This window comes from Balaenoptera borealis (assembly GCF_965194805.1).
Source record: "Balaenoptera borealis genome assembly, chromosome: 12".
Lineage (NCBI taxonomy): Eukaryota > Metazoa > Chordata > Mammalia > Artiodactyla > Balaenopteridae > Balaenoptera > Balaenoptera borealis.
In genome coordinates this window covers 83985227-83999059 of record NC_138869.1, presented here as the reverse complement: position 1 = coordinate 83999059, position 13833 = coordinate 83985227, and the positions used below count along the sequence as shown (strand labels likewise).

The 13833-nt window shown below is 40.6% G+C and overlaps 1 protein-coding gene across 1 annotated transcript; it reads right to left on the bottom strand.

Moving 5' to 3' along the window:
• Positions 1 to 3254: 3254 nt before the first annotated feature.
• Positions 3255 to 13420, bottom strand: IL17A (interleukin 17A; the record flags this gene model as incomplete). Its single annotated transcript, XM_082347261.1, has 3 exons — positions 3255 to 10827; positions 12068 to 12393; positions 13394 to 13420. The coding sequence occupies 3 exons, from the start codon at positions 13418 to 13420 to the stop codon at positions 10590 to 10592; spliced, it is 591 nt and encodes a 196-aa protein (XP_082203387.1). The 3' UTR covers positions 3255 to 10589.
• Between the last annotated feature and the right edge of the window lie 413 nt (positions 13421 to 13833).

The following is a 13833-nucleotide window of genomic DNA, read 5'->3' as shown; positions in this document are numbered from 1 at the left end:
AAATCCCATGTTAGGAGTCTAAACCTAAACCGATCTTTCCTCCACTCCCACATCATACCATCCCCCAAACTGGCCACTCTGCCCATGATCAATTCCATTACTCTGAAGGCTGGACTGGAGTTACACCAATTAGCAGAAGATTAAATTGCACCTCAGTGACATGCAAGTGGAATGGAAAAGTTAATAGTCATCAGCGACTGATGTGAGGGTCCAACAATCTTTATCATCTGCTCTCTCGCCCCTGCTAAATCCTATAATCAGTTTACTGTCTCTTGCCTTTGTGTTCTATTTCCCTTTCTACCCCACTTAAATCCCATGGCAAGCTATTATAACCACTCCTTTTGCACCTGACCTCGGTCCCTTGCCTCTCTCACTTGGTCATATTCAACTGGTAAAATCCCAACACCAGTTAAATTCAAGTCTCAACTTACTTATTTTGTGCTTGAACCTACACTGCTGAATGTGGGTGGAGAAAATCCTGCAATCCTGCTGACTAATTTCACTTGAAATGTATGACCGCTAACCTCAGCTGGGTCTGTAATTCTCCTGAAACACCCATTTGCTCCCTCATTCCCCTACATGACTATTTCATGTTCTCTCTTACCTTCTGGTGCCAGATACCAATTTACTGCCTCTCATCTCCTTGATAAATATATTCTCCAAATCTCCACTACCACCTTCACTCTGGGTAGATGACCTTGCTTCTTATTTTATTCAGAAAATAAAAGCAACCAGAAGAGAACTTCTATAAGTCCTAAAAATATAGGCAGAGGACCTGGGGGACAAGGACCATAGGGTCCTGCTCCATTTTAGTAATAGTTGTAATGAATTTTTATACAATGGTACATGGTCCCAATTCAAGATAGAAAGATTTCAGATGGGCATGAGAAGGACTTCTTGCCTTTTTAGGTAATAATCTCTGGATTGGGATAGGTCTATATTTGAGGTTGTCTAAAATTAATCTTGATGATGTTTTTGCTCATACGTAGTATCACTTTCTTTTATCTTTTGACAGAGAAAGGGACTGGAAGACCGTTCAAACTTTCTTCCAACATAAGCTTTCATAATTATCCTTGTAATTGTCCAGTAAGACTCAGCTAAGGCCCTTCTCCTCCAGGAAGGCCCTGGGCAGATAAAGGTGAATGAGTCAGCCTTTTAACCTTCCTCTTCCAAGAAATTAATGCAGGCTCAGTGACCCAGGTGTCCTCAATCAATGTTAGTTTAGGAGCAAATCTTATTGCCATCCCTGTCACCATCACCATCATCCCTATTTGGCACACATCTGGGTATGTGCAAACCACGTGTTCTGTTACTTCCTCCAGGAACTCATGAGAGTAACCAACCTGTGGTCTTCCAGCAGGAGGCAGTGAGATACAAATCACCTTTGAGAGGAGCCTTTGAAGGCTGCTTGCTTCTAACCACAGACATACACGGACTTCCCCTCCATCACCATTAATGAGCTCCACGCTTTGAGAATTGACCTTGTCAGCTCTGCCTTAAGTTGTACACCTGGTGGTAGTGGGTACCTGAGGATGCGAGGAATCACAAGGACAAGCAACCACCCTGGAAGCCTCCAGGTCTCTCTTGTTGATATTATTACCAGCCTTCCTCAGTGTTCTTTTTTTGATAGGCTCTGAGCTTCTGAACCTGGATCCTAGATGGGCCTTTGTGGTAAAAGAAACAGGAAGACCCCATGCCATGTCCCTGCTCTCTCTCTCTCTTTCTCTCTCTCTCCCTGTCTATCAGTTTCCTAAGCCTTCAATTGCTTTGATCACTTCTCTCCCCAGCTACTCTGAAACTTTTCCCAGGCACAGCTCAAATTTCTTTTTCTGCGTGAAGGTTTAGGGACATTTAAAAACTTGCTTGATGTCACAAAAGTACTAAAGCTGAGGCCGGTGTTGGTGACAGGAGCCGTTTCGGGGGAATGATGGGAGGGAAAACTTGATCAGAGTGGACGTTGTAATATTTAAAACCCTTACCCGATGTGAGAGGTGGAAAACTACTATTGTTACCTTAGCACTTCGATTTGTGATGTTTTGATATTTAAAAGCTTCTGAAGCCATTTTCCTCTTGTTTCCCCACCTCCACCTAAACTGCCACCATAACTTGTTTTTGATCCTGACGAATTTAGTTTTCATCTGAGGTACCACAAGGCTGAGCGTATGATGGAGATATGGCAGTGATGATCTAAACTGATAAAGGTAAATAGTCCATTTGGGTAATTTATACCCCAAAGTAGATAATTTGTGCCTTCAACATGAATGGCTCCTTCATGGTGGTGTAAAACAATACATATGGCGGCAGGTTTCAATCCCAGGGGACAGACACAACAGCATAAAAAGGATGAAGGCATATGTTTATTTCAGTGTTGCTTTGTATGGGTGAGATGTTTTTCCTGATGTTTTGAACATGGAGCTATGTCTTTAGAGTGTATTATTTGTTAATTTTGCAGTTTTTTTCCCAGCTAGAGTGGATTCTTACCTTACTGTTTCCCTACTTGGCATTCCTGCCACAAGGGGGTTCAGTGGCCATGATCATGGTGGCCTGGATATTTTAAAGTTTTATTTTATTTTATTTACCTTATCTTATCTTTTATTATATTATATTATTTTTCATTATTTTATTTTATTTTTTTGGTCTGAGGTTCCAGGTTTCAGATACTGACTCTTTCTTAGAGCCATTTTCATATAGTCTCATATTTTCCATTCATTATACTATTTCATTAAAAATGGAAATGATTTATTCAAATTACCAAACAACCATTATTTTTATTTATTTGTTTGTTTGTTTATTTATTTTTTAACCATTATTTTTAAAGCTGCCAGTTTTCAGACCATAAAGGCATCTCTATTTTAAAAGAAATAGATGTTCATTTAAAATGAGAAACTATAAAGAAAACATGAAAATTATCCATTCCCCATGACCCAGAATAACTCCTGTTAGTATTTTTATTCCTGTATTTTTAATATTTCCTTCCTGTTTTTTAATACCTTATTTCCTTTTGTAAAAATTACTTACTTAATTATTGGCTGCGTTGGGTCTTCGTTGCTGCACGCGGGCTCTTCTCTAGTTGCGGAAGGCGGGGGCTACTCTTCGTTGCGGTGCGCAGGCTCTAGGTGCGCGGGCTTCAGTAGTTGCGGCTCAAGGGCTCTAGAGCGCAGGCTCAGTAATTGTGGCGCATGGGCTTAGTTGCTCCGCGGCACGTGGGGTCTTCCCGGACCAGAGCTTGAACCCGTGTCCCGTGCATTGGCAGGCAGATTCTTAACCACTGCGCCAACAGGGAAGTCCAGCTTATTTTTGATAGTTGAATTATTTTCTCCCTCTCATCCTGATTTTTACCCAAGTATTTAGAGTACATTTTAAACATTTCAAAAGTTTTCTTGATATTTATGATAAGCTATGATAATTTTGTACACAGTTTTATTAATATATTTTCAAATTATTTTGCTCTGATAACTTTCTAGAAGAGTAGTTAGTGGTCCAAAGAGCATGAATATTTTTAAATTTCTTGAATGAAATTGTAAACTTGCTTTTCAGGATGTTTTATCCTTTTACACTAATTAGCAGTGAATAATTGCTCAATTTGGCACATTCTTGCCAACATTACTATAGTTAAAAAGATAAACTTGGCTACTTCCATAGGCAAAAGATAGGTAATTGTTTAATGTGAATTTATTTATTAGTGATAGTAAATATTTCCACATGTGCTTCAAAGACATTTTGATGCCTTATTGCGTTGTTAGTTTGTATCTTCTGTCTTTTGAGTAGATGTTCTTAATGCTTGTCTTATCAATTAATGTGAACTTTTCCACTATATATAAAATAGATAACCAATAAGGACCTACTGTATAGATCAGGGAACTATAGTCAATATTTTGTAATAACCTACAAGGGAAAAGAATCTTTAAAAAAATTATACATATATATGTATAACTGAATTATACATACATATGCATATATGTATAACTGAAAAATTATACATATATATGTATTGCTGTACACCTGAAACTAACACAACATTGTAAATCAACTGCACTTCAATAAAATAAATACAAAAAATGTAACGTGAGCTTTTCATGATCATTCAGTCAGCAAATGTTTAGTGAGCATTTACAAGGAGGAAAGCGCTGTACTGGACGCTGGGCATACGGCATTGAACAAAGCAGACGAACATTCCTACCCGCAAGGGGCTTCCATTCTAGTGAGGAGAAATAGAGAATAAATATGTGAAATAGTATATTAGGAGGAGGTGAATGCCATGGAGAAAAATAAATCAGGGAAGTTGCAGAGGGAGTGCCAGGGTGCTCAGAAATGCCTTCACTGAGAAGGTGACCTTTGCCCAAAGACTCGAATAAGGGGAGGGAAGTTCGTGAGGCTTTCAGTGGAAGAGTGTACCTGCAAGAGAATACCTTTTGCAGTATTCCTGACAAATATTTTCTCAGTTTGTTGTTTGCCTTTCAGTTTAATGTTTTAACCTATTGAAGATTTACAGTTTTGTGTAGCTGCATCTATCACTTTTTTCCTTTTTTTCTGTACCTTTTTAAAATTTTAATTGTGAAATGCATCATATACGCAAAAGAATGAATATAATGTATGTGTACAGTTTAAAGAGTTCAGTTAAGACAAACAAAATCCAAACACCCAAAACCACACTACTCAAGTTAAGAAGTGAAACATCGCCAGGACTTGCTGCCCGGGTGGTCCTCCCCTCCCCTCTAGAAGGAACAACTATCCTGACGTTGGTGTTCATCTTTGTCTTGCTTTTCTCTATAGTCCTCTATAGTATCACACTTATATTGCATGCTTAGACGATATATTGCTTAGTTTTGGAAAACCAGGTGGTGAACGCAAACCTGGCTGATGAGGGGAGAACATCATTCCCACTGTTGCGGGAAGCTCCCAGGAGCCGTGTTGCATATTTTGGTCATGGTCTGGCTCCACCTTCCTGGAGAGTTTGCAGGAGCACCCAGGGAGGGCAGCAGTGAGGCTTCGCAAACACTGCGAGCTGTGGGCTGGGGCCAGTGAAGCAGAGCTGGCCAGTGCAGAGTTGTATTTGGGATGCATCTGCTCATCCAGGGATCTCATTTCCCAATACCCCTTATATTCGTGAAATGAAAAAGAGACTGGGTTCCTGAATCTCCTCAGGAAGGAGGCATGCTCACCGACCAGGAACCCCTCACTTGAACTATTCTGTGATGTTTTAGTCCATTCGGGCTGGTATAGCAGAATACCAGAGACTAGAGGGCTTATAAACAACAGAAACTCACAATTTTGGAGGCTGGGAAGACCACGATCAAGGTCTGGCAGAGGACTGCTTCCTGGATCATTTTCTTGCTTTGTCCTCACATCACCTCATGGCGCAGCCACTATGGAAAACTGTATGGAGTTTCCTTAAAAAACTAAAAGTACTCTGTGGTGACCTAAATGGGAAGGAAATCTAAAAAAAGGTGATATATGTGTACATATAACTGATTCACTTTGCTGTACAGCAGAAACTAACACAACATTGTAAAGCAACTATACTCCACTAAAAAGTAAAAAAGAAAACAACCAAAAAACCAAAAACAAAAACTAAAAGGAGAACTACCATATGATCCAGCAATTCCACTCCTGGGCATATATCCAGAAAAAAACAAAAACTGTAATTCGAAAAGATACATGCACCACCATGTTCATAGCAGCACTATCTACAAGAGCCAAGACATGGAAGCAACCCAAGTGCTCATCAACAGATGAATGGATAAAGAAGATTCCATATATATATATATATAGAGAGAGAGAGAGAGACAGAGAGAGAGAGAGACAGAGAGAGAGAGAGAAGCTACACGTTAGACATATTCTTTTTCTTAAGCAAAATTTGTATTGAACCATTGCATACATACAGAGAAATGTGCAACTCTTAAGTGCATAACTCCATAAAATGTCACAAATGTATCATCTGGTGGTCAAAGAAAGCTTGTTAGAGCAGGTGCTGTCTAATCTATACTTTCTCTCCTTTGGGGCTTTGAAGATTTTACTCCATTACTTCCTGGTGTTCAATGTGGAAAAGTCTGACATCAATATAATTTTGGTTCTTGATTTGGTATTTTGTATTTTCCTCCTGGGTGTGAGCCTTATATCTTCTTTACTTTTGAAAATTAAAAATGTTCAATATATTTGAATATGGTCTCTTTTAATTAATTTGGTCTAAACCCAATTTTCAGATTCACTTAAAAACTAGCAAGATATTTTACATTTAAAAAAATATTGGGATGGGTGAAAATGGTAAGAGGGTACAAACTTCCAGTTATAAGATAAATAAGTCCTGGGGATATAATGCATAGCACGGTGACTATAGTTAACCATACTGTATTGCATATTTGAAAGTTGCTGAGAGAGTAGGTCTTAAAAGCTCTCATCATAAGAAAAAAAAGTTGTAATTATGTGTGATGATAGATGTTAACTAAACTTATTGTGGTGATCATTTTGCAATATATACATATATCAAATTATTACGTTGTACACCTAAAACTAACACAATGTTATATGTCAATTACACCTCAATTTTTTAAAAAACAAAGGAACATGTCAGAATCCCCAGAACTAAGGAACCAAAATGAAAAACAAGTATCTCACCATTCCACTGTCTTAACCCCCTCAAAATATTAAGAATATTTTCACAATCCCCCTAATAGCTTATGCACTGCCTGTTCCTAGGAAAGATACATGCTAAGTGTAGTGTTAGCACCCTCTCCATGTGGGCCACACATTAAAATTATGACACGGACAACTGATAATTGAGCTCTTGCAAAGAATTACTCTCAAAAATAACAAAAAAACCTTTGAAATCAGTATGTGTTTTACACTTATAACACAACTCAGTTAGGACGAGCCACATTTCAAGGGTTCAACAGCCACATGTGCTTGGTGGCTACTGGTTGAGACAGTGCAGTTCCGGTTCTGCTACAAGGAGGGGGAAACTCTATCTGCCTGGGTCCTTGAATGTCTGAGTGGAGCTGAGCTCCCTGAGGACCCCTGGGGGACAGTAACATGAGCAAGCAATAAACATTGTTTATTTGAGTTTTGCTTGTTGCAACAGCTCTTAATTACTTACCCTGACTAGACTCCCCAAGAAGCTGAGAGACATTGAATGATAAACTATAAGAAGCTAAGCAGAGAGACCAGTTAGGATCCCATTACAAGTGCAACATTTTTTTAAAAAATTAATTAATTTATTTTGGTTGCACCGGGTCTTAGTTGTGGCAGGCGGGCTCCTTAGTTGTGGCATGCAAACTCTTAGTAGTGGCATGCATGTGAGATCTAGTTGCTTGACCAGGGATTGAACCCCTGTACCCTGCATTGGAAGGCAGATTCTTAACCACTGTGCCACCAGGGAAGTCCCCCTTTACAGTGCAACTTTAAACATGACTCTGGAGTTAGGGAGGAGGGAGAGGATACGAGACAACTGATGAGGGATTTGTCCTTCGTTGGATGAGAGGAGTGAGTGACAGAGAGAAATCTAGGTTTTTCGCTCAGATGAACAGGTGATGTCATTTGAGTAGATAAAAAAGGCAGTAGAGAAGCTAGTTTGGGAATAGAGCTCATGACTTTAGTTTTGTCTGTTGACTTTGAGGTGTCTCTGGACAATTGGTTCAAAGTTTACCTCAATATTGACTGTCTGCTGCGTGCCAGGTCAGGTGCTGATGGGCTGGCTCTCAAGGGACCACCAACTGGTTAAAAGAAAGAGCCCATATAGTATGTAAGAGTAGTGATAAGTGATACCCACAGTGCTTTTGGAGCCCGGAAGAGAGAGACTTAATTTGGGATTGCTGGAGCGATAGGTCCCGGAAGGCTCTTTAAAGGAGATGATCCCTACGTGGAGAGAATGAGTAGAGCAGTGGGGGTAGGGCAGAGTGTGAAGGGCAGGTGTCCTAGTCCATTTGGGCTGCTATAACACAATATCACATATTTTGGGGGGCTTATATGCAAGAGAAATTTATTTCTTACAGTTCTGGAAGTCTGAGATCAAGGTGCCAGCCTGATTGAGTGAGGATTCTCTTCTGGGTCCAAGACTTCTCATTCTGTCCTCACCTGGCAGAAGGGGAGAGGGAGCTCTCTGGGGCCTCGTTAATAAGGGCGCTAATCTCATTCATGACCTAATCACCTCCCAATGATCCTGCCTCTCAGTCCCATCACTTTGGGGGTTAGGATTCAACATATGAATTTTGGGGGGACACAGACACTCAGACCATACCAGCAGGGTATGAATAGAGGAACAGGAAGGGAGAAGGTGGTAAAGGTATACAGGTAGAGCGGACCGCATGACACAGGCACTGAGGTCAAGAACAGCGTGGCAGTCAAGATTGCAGGGTGAAACATCAAGGAGGAAGCAGCATGAGATAAAGCGGGAGCACGACCAGGGCCAGGTTACAGAGGGTGTCTTTGTCATGTCTGATTTTGTGCCATAGACAGATGTTGGAGGATGGATCTGCAGCAATGACAGGCAGGAAGCTGTTCCAATAGCAGGAGGGAAATGAGAAAAGCTGAAGTCCTGAATCTGGGCAGGGAGGGGGTTAATTTGAGAACTTTCAGGAAGTGAAACAATGGGTTTGGGGATGTGTGGGTGTCGGGAGTGAGAGAGAGGAAGAGGGAAGAGTCAGGGATGCCTCGCAGATTTCTAGCAGAGATGATGGGGTGAATGATGGTACCAACTGGGGAAAATGAAGGGAGAATAAAAGCAACACACATCAGGGTAGAAGAGGCTTGGAAAGCAACTGCCTCTTCCCACCCTCAAAATTCCCAGGAATATAGTCTAGTGGGAAATCATGGTGCTGGACTGTGGATGTATATGCCCTTTTCTTGCTCTCCATCCCAAAGGAAAAACACAGTTTTATTTTCACCACTACCATTCAAGGAAAAGTGAGAAATGAACAGCAGGGAGAGGTTTTAAAGCATAGATTGTGAGAAACCATCAGTGGCAGCTGCCTGTGAATCTCTTGTGTGAAAACCATGATGGGAGTTGGTCATGAGACTCAAGATCTCAGACCACAAAAACACTGGAAGGGGTGGGGCTGGAGAAGATGACTCCTGGGTTTGGAATTGGAAAAGAAGAAGAGAACAGTCATGGACCTCTGGGTGGGGCTGGAGTTTCGAGAATAAAATATTGCAGAAGATGGTCTTTCGAGAAGCAGGGAGCCTGTGGGACCAGCCTGAGAATTCTCAGGGGCACCCAGAAGTAGGGCAAGTAGGACACGCTGGGCCATGATGGGGGAAAGTGGTTATGACTTGAAACTTGAAACTACTCTGGAATTGAATATGGTTCAGTTTTTATTTTACTTGGGCTGAACTTTTCTCATGCTTGAAGTTTGTTTTGCCCCAGTGATTCTTTTCTGTGTCCTGGGGTGCACAGAATCAGCGGCCGAGGGCAGGAGAGGTTGTCCTAGGGGTATGACTTGAGCAAGAGAGAAATGTTCCTTTCTAGATCTCTGGTTGACATTAATCTTCAAAAGCAGACTGAGCTTGGGGAGACACTGCCACTCTAGTCTGAAAACAATGTCTTCTCCCAGAACTTCCTCCTTCCTGTCAAACCTCAGGTCATATCTTTGGGAGGATCTTTTTCTTCCCCCCATATGATCTTTAAAAATGACATGTCATTTTCCCGGGGCCATTATTTTTGTTTGCTTAATTCGTTCCAGAGAGCACGTGTCCACAGCATTGGCTAATATTATGCGGGCCACCATCCTGTATTGTCTTGAATAACATTGAGAACTTGGACTTGGTGTGGGTGGAGGTTGTTGCTACTCAAAGGCATGCTTTGTTTTGCTCTATTGATAAATTGGCACACCCTTCCAAATAGGAAAGAGCTGAGCTCGTGGAAGTCCTTTTAATGAGAAAACAAATAAGGAAACAAATTTTATTCCCAAACTTTATTTGTTATCAATGTTTTTATTACAAGAGTTTAACAGAGCAGAGTTAGACTTGCCGTCTCTCTTGTGAAACCTCAACAATTTACACAGTTAAGGTAATAAATATGAAACTAGGTTTAGTCTTTCTTTTCAGCCATGTCATGCACTCCTAAGAGACAATGAGGAGAAAATCCTGTAGCCATATGCAGTACAAACTCAGAAATTTTCAACTGCTATTTAATCCTATCTAGGATTTCCCTAGGCAGTACAGATACTCATATATTTCACCTTTCTCTGAAGACTAAGAAACATAAATAGATTCATAAATAGCTCATATAAATATAGGTTTTACCTGTTAAATAATAAAATTCCCAAGTCTGGAATCTTGTCTTAAAAAAATACAAAATAAGGCATGTAATTCATTAAAATGGAATCTCATGCCCCAAAGTTATCTCGGGGCCTATTAAATACATAAATAACTTAAAGCCCTTAGAAAAGCAAACAAGAAGCAAATTGGTACTCAGTCTAAAACTTCCTCCTTGGGGAAAGGGAAAAATGGTTCAGATTCCATCTCTAAACCAGTGTTCCCTCTGGAGTTTCCACAGGATGAACTAAGAACCCTGATGATTTTGGTCAGAAATAGGGCTGGGTCTACTCCCCAGAAAGCCTAACTAATTTGGGGACTGGGGGTCAGACCGGAAGCTCTTAAGCCATGTGGCGGACAATGGGGGTGACACAGGTGCAGCCCACGGCCACCAGCATCTTCTCCAGCCGGAAGGAGTGGGGGCAGTGCTGAGGCTCCCTTCGCAGGACCAGGATCTCTTGCTGGATGGGGACGGAGTTCATGTGATGGTCCACCTTCCCTTCAGCATTGACACAGCCCGAGTGGCTGCACTTGGCCTCCCAGATCACAGAGGGGTACCTCTCAGGGTCCTCATTGCGGCTACAAGGGAGACAAAAGCCAGGAAGAGAGTGAAATCCTCGTAAAGCAGGAAGGCAATCAAACAGGAATAAACAAAGGGAGACAAATTCACAAGGGTGCAAATGATAGGCATTGTGAATTCTCTGAGTGCTGTTAGTCTGAAAAAGAAGTAGTTTAGGGAAAACTTGTGTTTCAAAGCCCATGAAGTGTTATAGAAAAAAAGACAATGATTAGTTTTTCCCAATTTCTTTCCAACATACACAAAAGAAGATAGACTGAAACTACAGAATGGATTTAAATTTGACACAAAGGTTAATTTGTTTAGGGTACATTTGATGGATGAAAAAAGACTAAAGGAATAGTATAGAAACAAGATAACTGTTAATCTGACTTAATGAAGTCTGTCTTTGAAACAGAGAATGCACCCAAATTTTATCTGACAGCACGCTGATGGAACAGAGCCCACGGCTGATATGAAGGGCTGCAAACAAAATCTTAAGCCCCTTTATAACCTTCTCTTCTCTCTCCCCTCCAGCTGAGTGAATAATTTGCTTCGACTTCTGAATTAATTTATTTGAACTATTCTTAGTAAGTAGAAGTAAGAAGACAAGAAACCCTACAGTCAGGTGAATCTGTAGGCTCCATATAACTGAGGTTTATTTGCCTAAAATCAAATTATCAAAATACATGTTGTACTTAATCCATCTAAATACTAGATGTACTAAGGACACAGCAAATATTGGTCTGTTGGGGATGTTGTCTAAGTCAAAAAAGGGTGGAAATACCCAGCATGATACTTCTTCCACTGGTATTCAAGCTATATTTTCCCAGTGTTAATACAATCAAAAAAGCACAAAAATCCCAGTTAATTAATAGTTATTTTCAACAAATCTTCTCTGGGAGCTCTGGTGAAGAGAATTCAAGCACTAATCTCCTATGAAAAATGTCTATTTCTTTTTAAAATAAATAAACAACAGACTTGGGGTGTCATAAATATGAGAATGATGACCACCGTTCATTTGGATGGATTTCTGGGACAATGAGAACTAGTAGAATAGGTGTTATGGGGGGTGGGGTGAGCTGTGCTCTATCAAAGAAATCTGTAGAATGAAAGTTTGAGAATCACTGGTTTACACAATGGCCCTTCCAGTTTTGACGGATGATTCTGAGTGAGTAATACCATTCTCAAGGTGATTTAACTGGCAGTCTGATACATACAGGGTAGAAGAATACAGAGATTTTATCTGTGACTCTTACGTACTGGAGAGTCCAGGGTGAGGTGGAGCGTTTGTAGTAATCGGAGGGTCTTCTGGAATTCGTGTTCCGGTTAAGGATGTTTAGGTTGACCCTCACGTACTGTGGGAAGTTCTTGTCCTCAATATGAGGGCAGCCTGGACTCTGTGGGATTATGATTCCTGCCTTCACAAGAGCCACCAGACTCAGCAGCAGCAGCAGTGACTGGAACTGGGTGGGAAAGGAGAGAGAGGTGGGAGACTGGGTTAGTATTACATGGTTTTTGTCAACAAAGTGGGGTGATGATGGAATTGCTGATAGTTGAGAACATGCTATGGACAAGGACAATCCACACTAAGTTTTCAGATCTGTTAAATGAAAAGCTGGTTAGATGAACAAAGTAATATTAGGATGGCATTTCTACCAGTCTTGAACATTTTTCTTTTTTGACTTAGAAAAACCACATTATTCATTGGCTGGCAGTAGTTTTAGTGAAGATGGCAAGTCATCAACCTGTCAGTGCATGCATCACTCTCAGGTCATTGGGATGGTAATGACCTTGATTTTCTAGGAAGAGTTGTCCTCCTGCACCATCGATCCCTCCCCTTGCATGCTGTGAAACCCTATGTGAAATCAAATGTACACCTTAGAAATAAAGGGCTGTAGAAAATCCATGTGTTATCAGTTAAAAATTCTGTTGGTACCACTGGCAAACATCCAACCCAAAATAGACCCCCCTTATGTTTTTCTTAGGTACATTTCCCAGTTTTTCTAAATTTACATATACTGATTCTGTAATCAAATTGGGTTTCAAAAAAGACGTTTTAACTTAAATATTTTAAAAACATAAAGACCGTTTACTCTAAACCACACCTATACCATCTATACATCTATGTCTAGTTAGAATAAATAGGGTTAGCATACTGAGACTATAGTATAATAATAAGATAATGGAAAGAAAAGTCACTGCCACAACTTATTAAATCCTCAAGGATAGTGACCCATCTTATTTTGGATTAAAGAAAAATGGGAGAATTATATTAATCCCTTGTACTCAGAGAAATAGGTTTTCAATAAGCATTCTTTCTTAGAGCACAGCATCATGCGACACTTCTTGTGTGGTTTAGCCCCAGTATAGCTATCTTTCAGTTTTAATCTCACCTTTCAAACTGATGTGTACCGGTTCTTGAAAATGCTATACAATGACAAGTATCTATCAAGTGTTTCATTTCCCATCCTACGTAGACAGTATTCTTGGATTTCCATAGCTAGAATCCAGGATTTCATGCCTGCAGTCCAGAAATATTATCTGGCCCAAATCGACGAGAGCATTGCACGTTTGTGCGGGACTCACCATGAATGAAGTTCTCACACGAGCCATGGTAGTTTCTCCCAATTCACTGTAAGTGGATGAGCTTGTGCTTGCTGTGAGATGGACAAAGTGTAGCGCTACCTTCTCTCTTTTTATAGGGCTTTTCTCCTTCTGTGGTCACTTACGTTGGCGTGTAGGAGTGAGTTCGGGGTGACACCATTTTGGTTAAAAGTTCCATCCCCAAATGAGGTCAGAGAAAAACCTCCCCTTCATGACGGGCGATAATCTGCTTCTGGGGGAAAATGGGAAGGACAGAAATTTATGTTTCTAAAGACTATGTCTTCTCTTCATTCTTCAAGGAACTATGACTTGTCAGAAGCTGAGTGGAAACACAGAAATCATTTATTTATGAGGATGCATGAAACTGCCATAAGAGATATCTTCTATTTTAATGGCTCGTGGGGAAATAAAAGTTTGACCTC